Here is an 18,164-nt window from a genome sequence, read left to right as displayed (position 1 = left end):
ATAGCCAACATGATGTATGCATGTGTATGTGAACACCTACTTGGTAATAAACCTGTTTGAGAATCTGTAAACCTGATTTCTGACAGATTTTGTGGCGTCGACGTGAAGCCTGTATTTACACCACAGACATGTGAACCAGCGGTCTGTCTGGATCAAATACTTCTTTTTTCTCGCATTAGAAGCGGACGTGGAACAAGGTGAGAATTAATGCCTTGTGGAATCAAAGCTCAGCTCCCGTGGAAACAAACTGTATGCTTGGTTTGTGGGTTAATTGAAAACATTGGCGATTAGACACATTAATTTGTCTGACACCGATTCAATAATTAGGCTGATTTATGGCTGCGATGAAGCCGTCACAGTTGTGCAGTCAGCAGCGTTCACCGACGGCGAAACAACATCAATCCTGCATCTCACCGCATCAGCAAGTTAATGTGGAAAAATGATCTCCGTCTGCAGCGCTCAAATAATACTGCTGCAGGTGGAGGAAGGAAACAGGGAGGAGGAGAGAGTGACTGAGGAGGGAAGTCTGAACGTTAGTTTTCTCAGAGGACAGAAAAGTTCTTCTGCTTTCAGATCAGCTCCAGACAAAAGGAAGGAATCCAGACAGATGTAGAAATAAAGAGAAAGACACGGGAAAGGATGGAGGGAGAGATGTAAGAGAGCAAGAAAAGTAGGAAATAAGGAGGGAGAAATACCGAAAGGAAAGACGAGAAGAGGTGAGAGAAATAAAGAACGACAGAAAAGAGGAAAGTAAAACAAAGGCAAAGACAAAAAGAATAAAGGAAGGAAGGAAGGAAGAAATAAGGAGGGAGAAGTAAAGAGTAAAAAGAAGGAAACAATGAAGACCAGACAGGCTGAAGGAAAAAGGTAGGAAGGAAAGAATAAAAGGCAGAAGAGTGAAAGACAGAAAAAGAAATAATAATAAAGGAGAAAAGAGAAGAAACGAGGAAAGGAAAGAAGGAGGACCAAAGGAAAGAAGGAAACACACATTTAAAAAAGTAAAAGCGCAGAAGAAGTGAGAAAGAGGGACCGAAGGAAAACTAATAAAGGGATGAGGGACATATCTCTTGGTGAGGAACGGGCCTCCGTCATCTTTCACTGAGCTCACGGCGGCCATTTTCTGAGGCTAAACGAGCCTGAATGATGGGATTTTCCCATTTGGATTCGATAAAGCAGCGATAGAGGGATTTATCTGTCTGCACACGAGCCGAGGAGGCCGGTTCCTGCTCAGTCACGCTCCGCTCGGGGTCGAAGGTCGGCGCCGTGGGCGGAGAGGGCCAAAGCTGAATCCACAGGAACCAGACGGTCCACAGAAAGTAACAGGATAACAGTGCGAACATGTCAAGGGTCCCACAGGTTGGTTTATGTGGACAAATACAGGCCGACAAACTAAAACCCCCCAGAAGAGAAAAGCTTAAACAAGCTCTCATTTGTCTGTAACACCACTAGCGTGGTCATGAGGGCCGAAAACCTGATTTCCTGTCATGAAATCCTTCAGTCCAACGCCCTCATTGGCCGAACACCTCTGTCGGTGCCCGAGCTTCACGCGGCGCCTCCTGCCAGCCGCCGCACGCCGTGCTTTAAATCCTCTGCCTCCACCCGATCGCTCATGCACGTCAGTGAACAGCGTGACCGCGAGCCGAACAGACTGTGGGTGTGGAGACACGCCGCCACGCTGGAGGTCACACACCTCGAGCTGCAACACCACAGACATTTGATGTATTTCTCAAGTCTGCAGATCCCGTGTGCATGTTTCTAATGAGTCGACTAACGAGTGTGTGTGTGTGTGTGTGTGTGTGTGTGTGTGTGTGTGTGTGTGTGTGTGTTCCTCAGAGCTGCACTGTCGTCCACAGAACTACCAAAAACACTTCAGTGATCGTTTCAGATTGATGCTCTTTCATCACCACGAACACACACACTGCAGTTTGGAGCCGCTGGAAATCGTCGCCAGCATTTGAGACAGTTTTGGCCCCAAAAGAAGAAGAAGGAAATGATTCAAACGTCCCGCTGGTCCATGTTCCCGCCGTGTTGAGTCTGAAGCAGACTTTGCTTCTTGTGGAGGATGTTACTGTTCTCTGGACACACAAGCAGGAACCTGCTCACATTCTGATCACAGTAATTCTTTTTTATCTGCTGCTAACAGTCAGTCTGCTTCAACAGCAGAGAAAACTGAACAACATCTAGACTTTCTACATCCTAAAACCACGAGCGACCCTCTCACCGCCTGCTTTTAGAGAGAGGGTTTGTCTGTTCTGGAGATTTGTACATAAAAACTGTAGCTTTTGGCTGTTTGGTTGTTTTCAGAGTGAGTAGAGTTTAATAATGGAGGAGGAGGAGGAGGAGGAGGTCAGTCCGTCTCTGTTCATGCTCCCCTGCAGCTGATTCATCATTTTACTCATTAACCACCTTCTGCCATCTGAACTTTCTGAGTTTGCTGATGTTAAGAACACACACACACACACACACACACACACACACACACACACACACACACACACACACACACACACACACACACACACACACACACACACACACACACACACACACACACACACACACACACACACACACACACACACTCTACCGGACATGAGAGATGTTGAAGCAGGAGGAAGCAGACAGCAGAGAATCAACAGCGTCCTGATCCAGTGTTCCTCCTCCACACGCTGACAGATACAACGCTCTGACTCTCTGCTGTCGCTCACTGACATGAAAACACAGTCCTGTGGTGGTTTGAGTCTGAAGGGAACATTTCTCACAGTTTCACCTCTAATGAATGAGGAGAGGAGTGAGCTGGACCCCCCCCCTCCTGTCTGTGTGTGTGTCGGTCTTACCGGGGCACCTGCCCAGGTGTTTGACGTCGATCTGCTCCTGCTTCATGCACGACGCCTCTCGGACCAGACAGGGGTTGTTGTAGGAGTTCCCGTCGGTGGCGCACACGGGGTTTTCATTGTGCCCGCTGCAGTCGATGTTGCATATGCACCTGGGGGAGAGGAGCCGTGTGTCAGGTGGGCCGTTTGGAGCCTGAACGCCTCATCGGCTGAGACACATCACCACAGGCTGTGTGCATTTGAACAGGAGACACAGCTGACAGCAGGACTCATCTTTTCAGAGTAACTCACAGATTCACTCCTACAGACAGTAAAGTGACCTGTCAGAGGTCAGGTGTGAGTACGGGCACCTGGTGGGGGGGGTGTTCATTCAGAGAAAACATTACTGCAATAAAGGTCATGAGGAGACTGTGGTTTAAGTGTTAAAGTAAAGTTAAAGTGTCTCCTGTGACTTTTTATTCCATCAGTAGATTATTGATCCTCATTTTGAACTATTTAGTATCAGACTGCAGCGGATGATTCATCTGCTGGTTATCTCCTCCATCAGCCCACTGATGGTTTGGTTTGTAGAAACAGTGAGAGATGTCGTCACAGAGCTCATTGTGTCCAAGCAGCAGTCCGAACATTAATAAAAACACATTTAGAAGATTGAAGTCATTCAGAGGAAAAACAGAAAATCACACATGAGAAGCTGCAACCAGTAAAAATGATCCGACCATCATCAGGAATCAATTAAATGATCAACTGGTAGTTCCTGGAGTACTTAGAGTACTTAGAGTACTTAGAGTAGTTCATGTACTTAGTTACTTTACTCACCACACGTCCTCTGAGTCCTCGTCACACTCGGCTCCATATTTACATGTGCTGCATTTGGTGAACTTCTTCCCCACGTCAGAGGCTGAACCTTCGTCATCTGTAACGGACGACCGACAAGGAAGTAAATACAGACTGTCTGAACCTGGAGGAGGGGGGGGGGCACACCAGCTACAGTCGGTGCTCCTCAGACCTCCCTGATACACACTGTGTTATAGAGCCATTAACTGAATACTCTCATCTACTGTTTGAAGCTCTTTATGATGTATAAATCTACATTCATTCAGTAAAAACGTCAGCAGGCCTTCTGTCTGATCCTTTCTGTTCCTCTCAAGCGTTCCGACCGCCTGCCATGACCTAACTGATGTGTCTCCAGAGGCCGAAGCGAAGCGAAGACGCAGGCAGAGACCTTGTGCAGTGACATTTCTGTCTCTCTCTGGCTGGGACGGCTCCCCTCCCCTGACTTTTAAAATCTGCTTCACCAAAGGTGAGGCTCTCCACCCTTGACTGGCGTGATCAGCTTCCATTATTGTTGTTTGTTTTCTCTCTTGAATTCATTTCCAAAACAACCTCCAGCTCACATCCGCCGCTCCGTTAGCACCGACGACACCACTGTGCCATCGGCACACGTCACGGCTCACACACTTTTCTATCAGACACAGCTGAGACTCCCCAAGCTCATCGGCCAAAAGGAAGCCGAGCTCTGCATTATCATCTTAGGATATTATTATTATTATTATCATCATTACAGGGGATGCGTTTAATGTCATCTCTCATGACGGCCTCCATTCTCCAGCAGAGAGCGAGCTCAGAGCTGATGAGGCGGTAACAACTGGAACATCAAATATCAAGGAGCCGCGGGGATTATTCATGGCTTTCTTTCATCAAGGGAGCCATTTTCATGATTCATCAAGTGTAATTTTGTAATGTAATAGAGGAAAAGCTCAGCTCTATCAAGGGGCAAGGACTTAATCCACAGCAAATGACAGGAAATATGGAATAACCATCGTGTGGAAGCAGCAAAGCTTACACCTGAGCTCCTTAAAATCCCACTAAAAAAAGGCTGTTTTCCTAAAAATGTTCCATAAATCAGGCGGCAGGGTGAGATCCTGACTCCACTGCAGGAGAACAACATCCTCTCAGACTGTAAATAACAAATATCATCACGTGACACCAGATCCATGAAGAGCAGCAGGAGAGAGGGGAGGGAGGAGGGGAAGAGGAAGTGGGCAGTGAAAAGGAAAGAAACAAACACCTCTGAAACACCTGATTTACTTTGTCGTCATGTGAAAGTGAAGTGATGCTCTGATGTCGAGGCCACAAACAAAAAGGAAGGGATGAAAGAAAAGGTGCTCCTACATGCAGACTGGACGGAGAAACCAGCCACACTAAGGTATGTTCATGGACAGGTGAGTGCATCGTGTTTGTTCAGCAGGAGGAGGCAGAGACGGTCCGACCATCGCTCTGTACACACGGTGCTTCACAGGATCCACAGGATCCACAGGTAACCAGGTAACCAGGTAGCCAGGTAACCAGGTAACCATCACATCCTGGTTTAAAGCAGAAAGTCCTGAACCAGTTTTCTGATAATCTGCCGTCCAGCTGCATCCTGAAGACACTTCAGAGGGTTTTAAGTGCAGCACTGTGTTCACTAAACAATCCCTGACTGTGCTTCAGAACAGAGTGTAGAACTGCTGGCAGCTGTAATCTTTGTCAAACGTCTCCTCAGCCCAGAGAAGTCGCTCTCCTCGTTTCTTTTTCCGGCTGAGTGACGTCACCGCTGTGGTACGAGCCACTGAGCGGGGCGGCTGGGCCAGAGGCATGATGGGATGAGCACTGCTGTGCATATTCAGTGGGCTGGATAAGCCGGTAAAATGACACTGTGGTGGTGTTTGCACCAGCTCCCAGTTCTTAAACTACATCCAGGACTCACTCTGCTGCAGGTTTCTTCTCACTTACTGTAAGAAAAATGTGACTTCAGGAGCGACAACATGATTAAAATGGCATGAGGATGGACGCTGAAGAGTGTGTGTGTGTGTGTGTGTGTGTGTGTGTGTGTTAGAGAGCCTGCTGGCTGACAGATTGACCTGCTGTGTGTGGATGTATTGAACATGGAGAGCTCAGCCGGGGCTCACAGGCTGCCGATCGATAGACGAGGATCTGCAGCAGAGAGCTTCTTTGTTTCTGTTCCACCGTGCTGTCAGTGGGACGCTGCTGCTGCTGCTGCTGCACACACACTCTGCAGCATCCCCCTCCAAACAATATGAAACTATAACGAAGGCGACAGCTCCTCATTTGTGAGGAGCCGATGGGGGGTCGAAGGTGGCGTTAGCTCGTATTTTGGCGGCTCAGTGTCCCAGGGAGAAAATACTGTCTGGGTAAGAATGAGACCTGCGTGAACTGATGGAGCACTAAAGAAGCTTCTGTTCTCCAGGTGAAAGGACTCACTGTGTGTGTGTGTGTGTGTGTGTCAGCTCAGCTCGTTAGCAGCTCATCCATTCACCTCTAATATCTCATATCGGTCATGTGACGGCTGACTCTGATGGAGGGGGTCTCTTTTCATCTGCTGCTTCCAAAAGCAACAAACAGAACTGAATCCTGTCAGATTCCTGTTTCACTGACATCATCACAGTTTGACTCCAGGATGACTTCATCCTCAGCGGAGAGGAAGCTGTTACCTGATGATGATGATGATGATGATTCAGAGTATAAATTCCAAACAACACATGAACGATGAGCTCGCTTCACAAAACTGATGAACCACAACCAGGTTTTTATTCTGCTGCTCATCATCACATCATTTACTGTGAGGCACACACACACACACACACACACACACACACACACACACACACACACACACACACACACACACACACAGGGGAGGTGGTGAGGGCTAATTAGGTGTCGACTGAAAAGGTTAAAGCATCAGATCAGATGAGCACAGATGCAGAGCGGAGCTGAAAGCTCACACACTACTGTACCTCTTTATTTCAGCTTCCTCTTCCTGCAGTGTTATTCAGCAAAGTCAAAACCTTTTAAAAACAAGATCGTACGCAAGCTGAATATTAGATTATAGAAGTCAGGACCTGAGTACAGTCGGAGAAGTCCTACTTTATCCACTAAGAACAGAGGACTCTGCACAGGTTTATCATGATTAATAAGTTATCATTTAGCAGGAAGGATGTGTGTGTGTGTGTGTGTGTGTGTGTGTGAAGAGAAACAAGCAGAGAACAAGATGCGCGCGCGCACACACACACACACACCACAGACTGTAGAAAAGAAGAGGGCGTAGCCACGGTGACGGCTGGTTTGTGGACGTCGTTTTGAAGCCTCAAGTTTGGCTTTATGGCCGTCGCCATCTTGGGTTTCTGGAGCCAGAATAGTGACGTTTGTTCTACAAAGACCTCCTCTGATTGGTTAGTGAGCAGGTAGCCCCGCCCTAAAGCCCCCCCCCTCCTCTAAATGGACCATAATTTACTAAATGAACATCCTGCTGTGCTGAAGAAGACTGTGAACTAGAGACTGAGAGCAGAAACTCAGCAGGAAAATAAGATACAGACTGATACCGACCAATCAGAGGACGCTTCTTTACAGACTGATACCGACCAATCAGAGGACGCTTCTTTACAGACTGATACCGACCAATCAGAGGACGCTTCTTTATACAGACTGATACCGACCAATCAGAGGACGCTTCTTTATAGACTGATACCGACCAATCAGAGGATGCTTCTTTATACAGACTGATACCGACCAATCAGAGGACGCTTCTTTATACAGACTGATACCGACCAATCAGAGGACGCTTCTTTACAGACTGATACCGACCAATCAGAGGACGCTTCTTTATACAGACTGATACCGACCAATCAGAGGACACTTCTTTATACAGACTGATACCGACCAATCAGAGGACGCTTCTTTATACAGACTGATACCGACCAATCAGAGGACACTTCTTTATACAGACTGATACCGACCAATCAGAGGACGCTTCTTTACAGACTGATACCGACCAATCAGAGGACGCTTCTTTATACAGACTGATACCGACCAATCAGAGGACGCTTCTTTATACAGACTGATACCGACCAATCAGAGGACGCTTCTTTATAGACTGATACCGACCAATCAGAGGACGCTTCTTTATACAGACTGATACCGACCAATCAGAGGACGCTTCTTTATACAGACTGATACCGACCAATCAGAGGACGCTTCTTTATACAGACTGATACCGACCAATCAGAGGACGCTTCTTTATACAGACTGATACCGACCAATCAGAGGACACTTCTTTATACAGACTGATACCGACCAATCAGAGGACGCTTCTTTATACAGACTGATACCGACCAATCAGAGGACGCTTCTTTACAGACTGATACCGACCAATCAGAGGACGCTTCTTTACACAGACTGATACCGACCAATCAGTGGACGCTTCTTTATACAGACTGATACCGACCAATCAGAGGACGCTTCTTTACACAGACTATGACACACACATAACAGTCACTTGCCAATAACTGTCAGGACCAAACCAAACCGTCACCACTGACGTGAACCAATCTGTCGCTCTGACAATGAAAAAGTGCAACAGATGGTAAATCACTGTTTTTCCATCAATAGGAGAAATAAATTGTTCAGAAGAACTGAGAGACTTCCTCATGTGTCTGTTTGGAGAGTGGTTTGTGCTGCAGATTTCATATTAAACTCTCATCAGAGCTGCAGAGGAGCTGCTTCTAGGCCCCAGTAAGAAGCCTGTGATCCCCCCTCCCTCAGTGGAGGAGGGTCTGTCATTGTCATGTTTGGAGAACGACAGACGTACGGAGAAGCAGAGAGCTACTGAGCAGGCAGGTTTAATCATCTGTGTGTGAGGCTGGACGGCTCCACCGCCTGCAGGGGATCACCAGCTCGTCCACTCAGCCCACATGCAGATGGGGGAGGTACCTTCTCTCTGCGGAGGTCCCCCTCCAATTAAACCCCCCCCCAGCAGCCATATTAAACAACAAACACTGTGGTCGGCGCTCACAGATGGTCACAAAATGTCTCTGTTGCCAAATTTGGCAGCGGCGAGGCTTTCAGCGAGACTCCCCCGAGACAGAGGACACCAATCCGTTCATCGGGGGGGAGTTAATGCCGAGACTGCAAACCTCCACACAACCTTTATCAGAGGAGTTAATATTCAATGAGGTGGACGTGGGGGGGTCAGAGATACAAAAAGACACACAGAGGAAGAATAAAAGATCCTGAATCGCTGCTGCGTTCAGGTGCCATCCGGCCGCGGCAGTGATTAGTTTCCTCACAATAGGAGCAGTTACTGTTTGTGGGAGGCAGATAAAGGTTCAGCTGTAATTGATTTGTGTTTGACTTTACTGGGAGCAAAAGCAGAGCAGGAAATTAAATATTCAAATAGACCAAAACTCACCGTCTCCGTCTCCTGATCCGGATCCGGGATCTGTAACGACACAAGAGACACAACAGCGGTCAGTTCTCTCCTCATCAACTGTTAGCAAGCACTTAGCATCATAATGGCTTAGTTTCATTCATTGTTACAGGAGAAATGATGATGATGTCTGCAGCGTCGTTAGTTTGGGTCCGAACAGAAGAGACTCTCTGAACATCACACCTCTGCAGGTGTGTGTGCTCTGCTACAGAGTAGTTGGACCTCAGCCCGCCGGCGCTCAGCTGTAGCTTTAACATCTGACTTCTCTTTTCAGTCAGCGGCTCCGTCCTGCTGTTCACCCTGCTGTAACAGTTCCATCTTCATCTCCAGGTTTCACATGTAATCATGTTGTACATGACGATGTGACAGGCAGCGCGGCGGTGCAGCGGTTAGCGGCACGAGGGCTCCGTGTCTGAGCTCTGAACCTCTCCGTGTGGAGTTTACATGCTGTCCCAGTGCTTGTGTGGGTTTTCGCCACCTTCCTCCCACAGTCCAAAGACTCACAGGTTAATTGGTGGCTCTAACTTGTCCTCAGGTGTGAGTGGTTGTCTGTCTCTGTGTGTCAGCCCTGTGATTGGCTGGTGACCAGTCCTGGGTGTAAACTGCCTTTAGCCCAATATCAGCAGGGATTGGCTGCAGCAGTATAGATGATGGACGGATGTTTGTGTCACACTACATCTGTGATGTAATCTAGGTTTTTTTAAATTCATACAGAAAAATAAAAGTAAAAAACAGTAACTGCCGGAACTATTTAATGATGAGTATACATCCGCCCAGTGCACGGGCTATTTGGTTTCTGCACAAGCACGACGGAGGCAAACACATGACGACCAGACGTCAGGAAGCTGCACACAGTCGCCGCACAGGAAGGAGCTGCTACTGATCGTCTCATCTCAGTCCCTGGAAAAAGGAAAATGTCGAACTATTCCTTTAAAGCAAACATCTTTCAAAACAGTGCAAATATCAGTGATGGATGGGATCCACCGTGTTGGACTGGGTGTTGTCAGTCTGACGGTCTTGTGCTGCCGCAGGTCTGAACAGTCGGCTCGGCTCTGCAGCTCCATCAGGAAATGGACTGTGACAGTATAAATCTTGGCGCGGCAACCTTGAATTAAGAAATGGACGCTGTGTGTGGAGTTCCTGGCACGGAGCTGCTGCATTAAGAAATGGACACCAGCTGCTTCGTTCAATTAGATTTCACCTTTAGACACTGAGCTTCCTTACAAAGTCATGATGAGACTGTTTTTCATGGAAAAGGAGGCAGAAATGGCCGAAGAGTGAGCGCAGATATTAATGATTCTGTCAGTGTGCTATTGACCAAACAGGTGGGACTCTGCTATCAGCTCTTCCAGAGGAGAAAAGGGCTCCTGGTTGTGGATGACGTTCATTTACTGATGGGGAAACACTTAATGTTAAAAACTCTTCTTCTTCACCCTCAAACACCTCTGAAAGCTCTGGAAGTAAAGGAGGTGTAAGAAGGAGGGGCGAGGAGGTTAGAAAGGGAGGTAGGAAATATGCAGAAGGAAGGAAGGAAGGAAAGAAGGAAGGAAGGAAGAGGACTAATGCTGTGTTCACTGTCCGTTGACCTGGCTGTCGTCCTGAGCTTCTTCCACTTATCTTCAGTAACTAGTAAACATGATTCAGTAACTAGCTGAATGACACACGACGTGTGACAACTTGTGGTTTAAAAATGTACGTTACACCTCCAGCAACAGCTTTTGTTGGTGTTGGTAATAAAAACGGTGAAACACAAGCTGTGTCACTGGAGCGCTGAATAAAGTTATGTGTCGGCCGTCAGTTTGTAGCTTCATGTCGCCGACTTCCACTGAGAATGACTCAGTGATGGTGTGAGCACGGCGTTAGGAAGGAAGGAATGAACATGGGAAGAAGTAGACGGTAGAAACAGGTACAAAAGAAGGAACGATGGCAGGGAGGTGGAGGGGAGGAGAGCAGGCAGAAGGGTGGAGGTAGGAAGGACGGAAAAAATGAAGGTCGTTAGAAAAGTAGGTGGGAAAGAAGGCAGGATGAAGAGGAGAACAAAGGAGGAGAGGGAGGGCTGTAGCTTTAAAGTGAATCTACACATTTCACCAGGCTGCTAAAAACAGGCTGTCAAACTCTGTGTGATCAATAAACCTCAGAGAGTTCATGAATTAAATACCAGCTTGAACACAGAGAGCAGAATCCATCTGAATCAATGCAATTAAACAGAAAACACCTGCAGCAGCGCTGCTCTCACATTTTCACCGGCGCTTTGCAGATGGAAAAGCATCTTCGTGGGAGAATATTTTAGCATAAAGCAGCAGAGAGCCTCCACAACAAACTGTTCTGTTCATTAACTGTGCGGCCGCATGCAGCTCCGAATCAGCAAATCCTCCTGTGGGCAAAAACTGAGACTTCACAGCAGCTGAAGGTTTGGTAGAGCCAGAAGCAGCAGAGTCAATAAACCTGCAGAGGAAATGAAACATGGCTGACCCCGTGTTTAATGAAGCTTCCACTGCCGCTCCTGCAGCCCACGTGTGGAAGCTGCTCTGATGTTTCTAAGCTTTTCCTGATGTCTCTGATGTGAAAGATAATGAACAGTAAAATGAGCCTTGACGAGATAAAGACCGCCTTTATTTATTTCTTTCTTTCTCATCCAAACCTCGTTGATCTTTGAAGGATTTAATTCATTACAACAGAACACGTCTTTCTAAACCTAAACCTCCACGTTCAACTTTCTGTTTGGTTCAAGGTTGGAAAGAGAAAGAAAGACAAAAGAAGAGAGAGAAAGCAGCAAAGGACACGTTCACTGTCGTCAAGACGCTTTTTGTTTAGTCGCAACTTTAAAGAAGTATTTCACCAACATGCTCTTCTGATAAAACAGAAAAAGGGCTGTGGCCAAAAGATAGAGAACCTACAACACCCAGAATGCACTGCGGTGACTCTTCCTCCTCCACATGCCATCCATCTGCACTGTATTCTGGCTCATATAATCAGACCCAGGTGTCCGATTCCTGCAGACACAGAAGCACAATCTGTGGTTTGAACCATCCCATCATCCCTCTGGGTGAATATGACGACGATCTGAGCCACAAGTTTGACCTGACGATGACGTAAGATGGGAAGTTCTTACGGTTCATCCTGTGGAGAGCAGGAACGTCCTCACGAACATCAGAGAAAGTGCACCCACAGTCTGAGCGCTTGGTTACCGGCGTGAGGCTCAGAGGCACTGAGCCGAAGGAAGAGCAGAGGACTGAGACTCTCACTTCCCTGAACCGTGACAGACGTCTGTTTGGTGAGCAAACACCCTGTGAGCCCGGTGAGCACCAACTCTGAGCTGACGCTGGCGTTTCAGTCCTGCTGCCTGTTGTTTTAATCCGACCAGCTGGTTAACAGACACGACATCGGGGAGCAGCTTTCGTTACAGACCCTCTGAGGATGTGATGGTAAAAGCCTTTTCCTCCTTAACCCTGGACTTCCTCACCTCTCACCTCTCTGATGTTACAGACTGTCTTTACTGTTCCGGTTGGTTCGATCCTCAGCTCCTCTGGGTCAGCATGTCGAAGTGTCCTTGAACCCCAACGTGCTCCTGAAGCAGCTCCACAGCCAACATGGTTCGACAAATTCAGAGTGTGACAGAACAGTTTCCTCCAACTTAGTGTGACTGGGTGAATGAGGATGTGATGAGGAAGTGCTTTGAGCAGTCGGAATGACCAGTTACCATTTGTTAGTGGAGCTCTGTGGTGAAGGTCCGGCTGCTGTCACTCACCTGCTCTGAGTCACCTGGTCACTGTAAACTCACATATGCATGCAGGACACAGTTTACTGGGCGGAGCTGTGGTGGTGCTAGAAGCTCCCTGACAAACAGTGGGTTACTTATTCACACCTGGAGAGGCACTGTGACGATTTCAGTTCCAGTTGGCTTTTGTAATTATCTCTTATTTCACCCCCCGTCTTCTTCACATGAACACACGTGTCCACTGATCAGAACCAACACTCTCCAGGAGGAATGGAGCCGGAAAAAAAACAGGTTTCTGGTGTCTATGATGTTTGTGACAGCTGACTTCCAAGCCTAATCTGGTGACTTAAAGGAGCAGTCTGCAGGATTTCAGGGGATTTACTGACAGAAGTGGAATATAATGCTCATCAGTGTGTCTTCAGTGGTGTATAATCACCTGAAACTGTGCGTCAATGTGTTTTATTATATCTACGAAGGGAGCAGGTCCTTGTCCACCATGTTTCTACAGTAGCCCTGAACGGACAAACAGGGCCTCTGCACTGGTTGGAAGGTGAAACAGAAGAAAGCAAATAGAAGATCAGATAGCACAAGAAAAAGCAAAGGGAGTGTGACTCCTCGTCAGCCACCGTAGGTTCTCCTACAACACTTGGCTGGGGCCAAATGATCGTTGGATGCCGTTGAGGCCCGTGGAAGGGCTGGTTCCTGCCCCAGCAGTGGATCACAGCTGGAATATAATCTCATAACTCATCCTGACATAAACATGAAAGAAAATCAATAACAGCACCACTTCTGACGTTCATGTCTGTCTTCACTTGCCCTCTGAACAGCACACGCTGTAAAACCACGTCCAGCTGAAACATCCCAGTTTGTTAACAGCAGAAACAGGAAGCAGGAAGAATCTTGTCCAAAAGCCTCAGACTGTTATTAAAGGTTGAGGTGAGGAAGTCCAAGGTTAAGGAGGAAAAGGCTCTTGTCACATCCTTCTGCTTTCTGCTGCAGGCGTCACTCTCATCCCTTCTGTCTTTCAGCCAGTCAGTAAAGTCAAAAAGCCAACAGCAGCAGTAATAAGTGTGCCTGAGGCTGGTGTGGAGGGTCAGACCCTTTGGCTCTGGACGTAGACCCAGCGCTGACCTGTGATCGGACCCCAGCCGGGAGTCTCTGCTCTCTGAAACAAGCTGAATTGCTGCATGTCCGCCTCCTCTCCTGCTCGGGGAAATAAAACTCAGCCGAGGATTTGCGCCATCGCCTCGAATCGCAGCCGCCGAACGCTCCAATTACAGGAAGCATAAATCTCGGGGAGAGGAAATTGCAGAAGGACAGAAGGGAGGCGAGGGACGGGGAGGGCATATCGCAGCGCCGGATCCCCGGTGTAACGGGTAATAAGAGCAGAGCGCCGGGCGAAGCCTCCTGGGAAATCAGGCCACTGCCCCTGCAGATGGAGTTGACCGCCACCACCTCCAGCGCTGCTGCGGCGTTACTGTAAGTTTCCCCAACACATTTCTCCAGAGTGGGATGAGAACATAAACCCTGACTGACCTGCAGACACGTCCGAGTCCACAGAGTCTGCTGGGTGTTCAGGAAATAAACTCATGGCAGCATCCCCCCACACACTGCATGACTGAGAGCTCCACGGCTCACACTAAACGGCCAAAAGTGTGTGGACACCTCGTCCAGTGAAGGAGAAAACATGCTGAGATGCTTCAGACAACAGTGTTCTTCCACTGTTTTCAGCTCAGGAGCAGAAACCTGCTGTTCCCAGTCTGAGACCAGATCATACCGTCACTGTCGGACCTCTCTCATGCTCTCTGGTGCCTGATCAGGATCCAGTCCCTGCAGCAGGTTCAGCACCTGATAGAGTGGAGCCTGTTCTGGATTAGTGGATGAAACAGTTTCAGCCTTACCTGGTGTCAGATGGTTCAAGTTTGGTGCAGAAGAAAAGCACCAGAAAGGTTTGGAAAATGACAGGAAAGCATCTTGAAATGATCTGGGTGGTACTAATTGTCCCAATGCAGCGAACCACATGTGTTTGGCATCTTAGGTGGCATTTCAGTAATCACGTCACTGAGGTCCCGCTGCAGCCATGAGAACATGTCTATCTGCCCACACTGTGACTGTGACTCTCCTGTAGGGTCTGTCAGTAAATTAAAGCATCCCATATTTAACTTATTAGCCTGCAGTGAACACATGGGAGAGATCTGGAAACATCTGTAGCTTCAAAAACGCTGAATACGATAAAAGACAAACATATTAGGTCTAAAAACATCCCTACACACAAGCACACAAACAACTAAAAACAGACCAGAGAAAAGTTAAAGCACAAGACAAAGGAGAATAAAGAGGGTTCAGAAAAAGGATGAACTGTAGGAGTGAGGTTTAAGCAGCAAACCACAGATTCAGCAGATCTGATGGGGGGGAAGGCTGAAGGTAGGACCGGAGAACAGGTTACAGGCCCTGATCAGATGATCGGAGTGGCCGACAGCTGGAACAGGACAGGACCAGGCCATGTGAGGCCTCGTGTGTCATTAGCTGAAGCTGACTGGAGCTCTGGAGCTCTGGAGTGACTAGTTTTTGCAGCCTGCAGCTGTAGTTTGCACCAAGTGAAGAGAAGCTGAAGAGAAGCTGAAGAGCACAAGTAAAGAATGAGTCTAAGCAGGAGAAGATTAAGGGATGTAATAAAAGTTCTGTGTTTTCAGCTGATGGGTTTAATTTTTGCAACGTTTCTTAACTGAAGGAAACGAAACACCTGAGCTGTTGAGTTCAGAAATGTCTCGGCCGTCCTTGAAGCGCTGATGAGGCTGAGGCCTCTGACTCCCTGTTGATGAAGGATTTATTAAACACACTCACTGAGTAGAATCAAACTAATCCTTCATTGGCTGCAGCCCCCTCTGGGACCTCCGGAGGACCCCTGGAAGGTCCCCGTCCTCCGGCTGTGGAAGCACTCAGCTTTAGGAGGATCTTAACGGCCCTCATCCACGGCTCCTAATTAAAATTGATCTGTGGTTGATTAACCGGCTCGTTCTCTGAAATCAATGTGACTGGTGACGTCCTCCAGAGTTCAGGGGAAAAATCGAGGGCGAGCGCTCAGCATTTGGTGTTCAGTCAATTAAAAGAATAATGACAGCGAAGTGCAGCGTGGCCGACTTTGAGGGTGTAATTAAAAATATTAGTGAGGCACTTATAGTCACATTATAGAGCGATCAGCTGATCCTGACTGAGCTGAAATGAGGCTGCACAGTCTGAATTATTACTCCCATCATCAAGCTGTCTGTTCAGTGCAACAGCTGAAAACAGACCGTTTATAGAAGCCTTTCTTCTATTTAACTGCACATCTGGCATCTCAGGGGACACAGTAAATATCAGAGCAGAGCGTCAGGGCGACACAACAGCACAGTCTTCTATTTGAAATGGATTCGGTTCGAGTTCCCATCATGCTTCAGGTGGAGCAAACAGGAAGTGTACTGTTGCCATGGAGACGGAGAAGGAAGAAGACTGAAGGGAGAGTCTGGTTTTCAGGTGAGATGTGAAGTCTTAAGAAGCACATTTATATCTTTCTACCCAAAAGGATTTATGGATGATGACTAGACGTTAAAGAAGCAGAGCGGCGCTGCTGCAGGCGGTTTGAGAGGAAGTCCTGTGAGGCAGCTTTAGGCCGGCGTTCATAGTTTAGGCTTTAAAACAGAAGCCCAGAGCTGTTGTTGTGGAGTCAAGACTAACGGAACAGCTGTTCTTCTTTCTGCTAGAAAGTTTCAAACCTGCAGCCACGCCCAGCAGTGATGTCACAGGGAACACCTGTAGCCACGCCCAGCAGTGATGTCACAGGGAACACCTGGCGGTCCCTGCAGCGAGGTGACCTAAACCTAACCTAACCTAAATCTGAGCCTAAAAGCTCGAAGACTTTCAGGTGAGACTCCTGGCGCTCCGTCACGGTGGAGGTGATTCTGGATAATCTGACTGCTTCAGGAATCAGAGGCTTGTTTTGTTTAAATGTCTTGTGCTACCAAAGTGGGTTCCATTTACCTCCACTGTGTTCGTCACTAACCGTCTGTGCTCGTGAAGCCACCGGACGGACAGCAGAGCGCTGGCTCTCCCTTCTGATAATCATATAATCAGTGTCCAGGTCACTTCAAGGTGATTCACACTCATAGAAGTTTACAGCCTCTATAAGTCAGTCGTCCTAATCTTCTAGCTTCATGGATTCGTCCTCTGATGCTCCTCCTGAGCTTCCTTCCTTCTTTTTCTCAGTTTGTCTCAGTTTGTCTGTGACTGGATCCTGTCCTGCTCTGTGCAGACTGTGAAGCCCCTCGAGGCAAATTTGTGATTTGTGACATTTGGTGACAAAAACTAAATTGACTTGACTTTTTTCGTCCGGTTCGAGCCCCACTTCTACCTCAACAGCTGCACTTCATTATTACCTGTGCAGCTTGTGATGGAGGAGGAACCTGCCGTCAGGACACGACCGGTCGGACCAGAGGAAGACAAGTTAAGAGTCTTTTTACGAGGCAGCAGCTGAATTATTTCCTCAGACGACACTTTAAATGACTGAAACCTTTCCAGACACTGACTGATGTCCTCACACGCTCTTCCACCGCTCGATATCAATAAATGAAGCGTCGTAATTCACCTTCTGATGAACCCCCCCTAAACCCCGCCCTCAATCAATATAGTGTTTTTTCCCCCAGGTTTCCATAGCGATGACCCCCTGTATTTCCTGGCAGACTCACCGGAGGAGCAGGGCCCGTCGGACACCCGGGAGATGAGCCTCTGCTGTTTGCAGGACGCCTGTCGCCTGTAGCACTCGTTCTGGTAGGTGTCTCCGTTGGAGCCGCACACGGGGACGTAGTGTTTGTGGCACTGCAGAGCAAACACAATCAGATGGTAATTAAGCCTCAATGTGACCGCTGCTCACCGGACAGACACCGGACAGACACCGGACAGACAGACGGTGATGATGGTGATGATGAGCTGAGAGCTGATGAGAGGAGAGAAACTGTTTCTACTGTTTTATTCCACAAAAAGGTCTCATAGGATGCAGAAATCAGACACTCAGACATTCATGTGAGGTTTTTCAGGGGCTGATTAAGTAAATAAGTAAAGAAACTATAATATATATATATATATATATATATACTGTATTAAGAATTACTTTTCTATACATGCTAGTCATTTCTTGCACTTAGAAACATGCATTAAACAAATGAAGGTAAAATTGGTTCTTGTACTTTCCAGTAATAACAACACCACAGCAGCAAAGACTCTTTAGCATGGACAGTGTTTTCATCCTCACTAGACGGAGCGGTGACTATCTAATCTCCCATGTTGAACTCTAGCAGCTTTTTAGTGGAATATT

At 47.7% G+C, this 18,164-nt stretch overlaps 1 protein-coding gene across 1 annotated transcript in view; it reads right to left on the bottom strand.

The window, feature by feature from the left end:
• Positions 1 to 18,164, bottom strand: part of tmeff1a (transmembrane protein with EGF-like and two follistatin-like domains 1a) — a 65,594-nt gene that overhangs the window by 11,051 nt on the left and 36,379 nt on the right. The window contains exons 3-6 of the mRNA XM_070844626.1: positions 17,539 to 17,668; positions 9,082 to 9,111; positions 3,651 to 3,747; positions 2,838 to 2,986 (exon numbers count right to left, since the gene is read on the bottom strand). Coding sequence (XP_070700727.1) covers positions 2,838 to 2,986; positions 3,651 to 3,747; positions 9,082 to 9,111; positions 17,539 to 17,668 — 406 coding nt within the window. The remainder of the gene's footprint in view (positions 1 to 2,837; positions 2,987 to 3,650; positions 3,748 to 9,081; positions 9,112 to 17,538; positions 17,669 to 18,164) is intronic.

Source organism: Pempheris klunzingeri, chromosome 15 (assembly GCF_042242105.1).
Source record: "Pempheris klunzingeri isolate RE-2024b chromosome 15, fPemKlu1.hap1, whole genome shotgun sequence".
NCBI classification, from domain to species: Eukaryota; Metazoa; Chordata; class Actinopteri; order Acropomatiformes; family Pempheridae; genus Pempheris; species Pempheris klunzingeri.
Note: the sequence above shows the minus strand (reverse complement) of the source record. Positions and strands in the feature narration are given on the sequence as shown.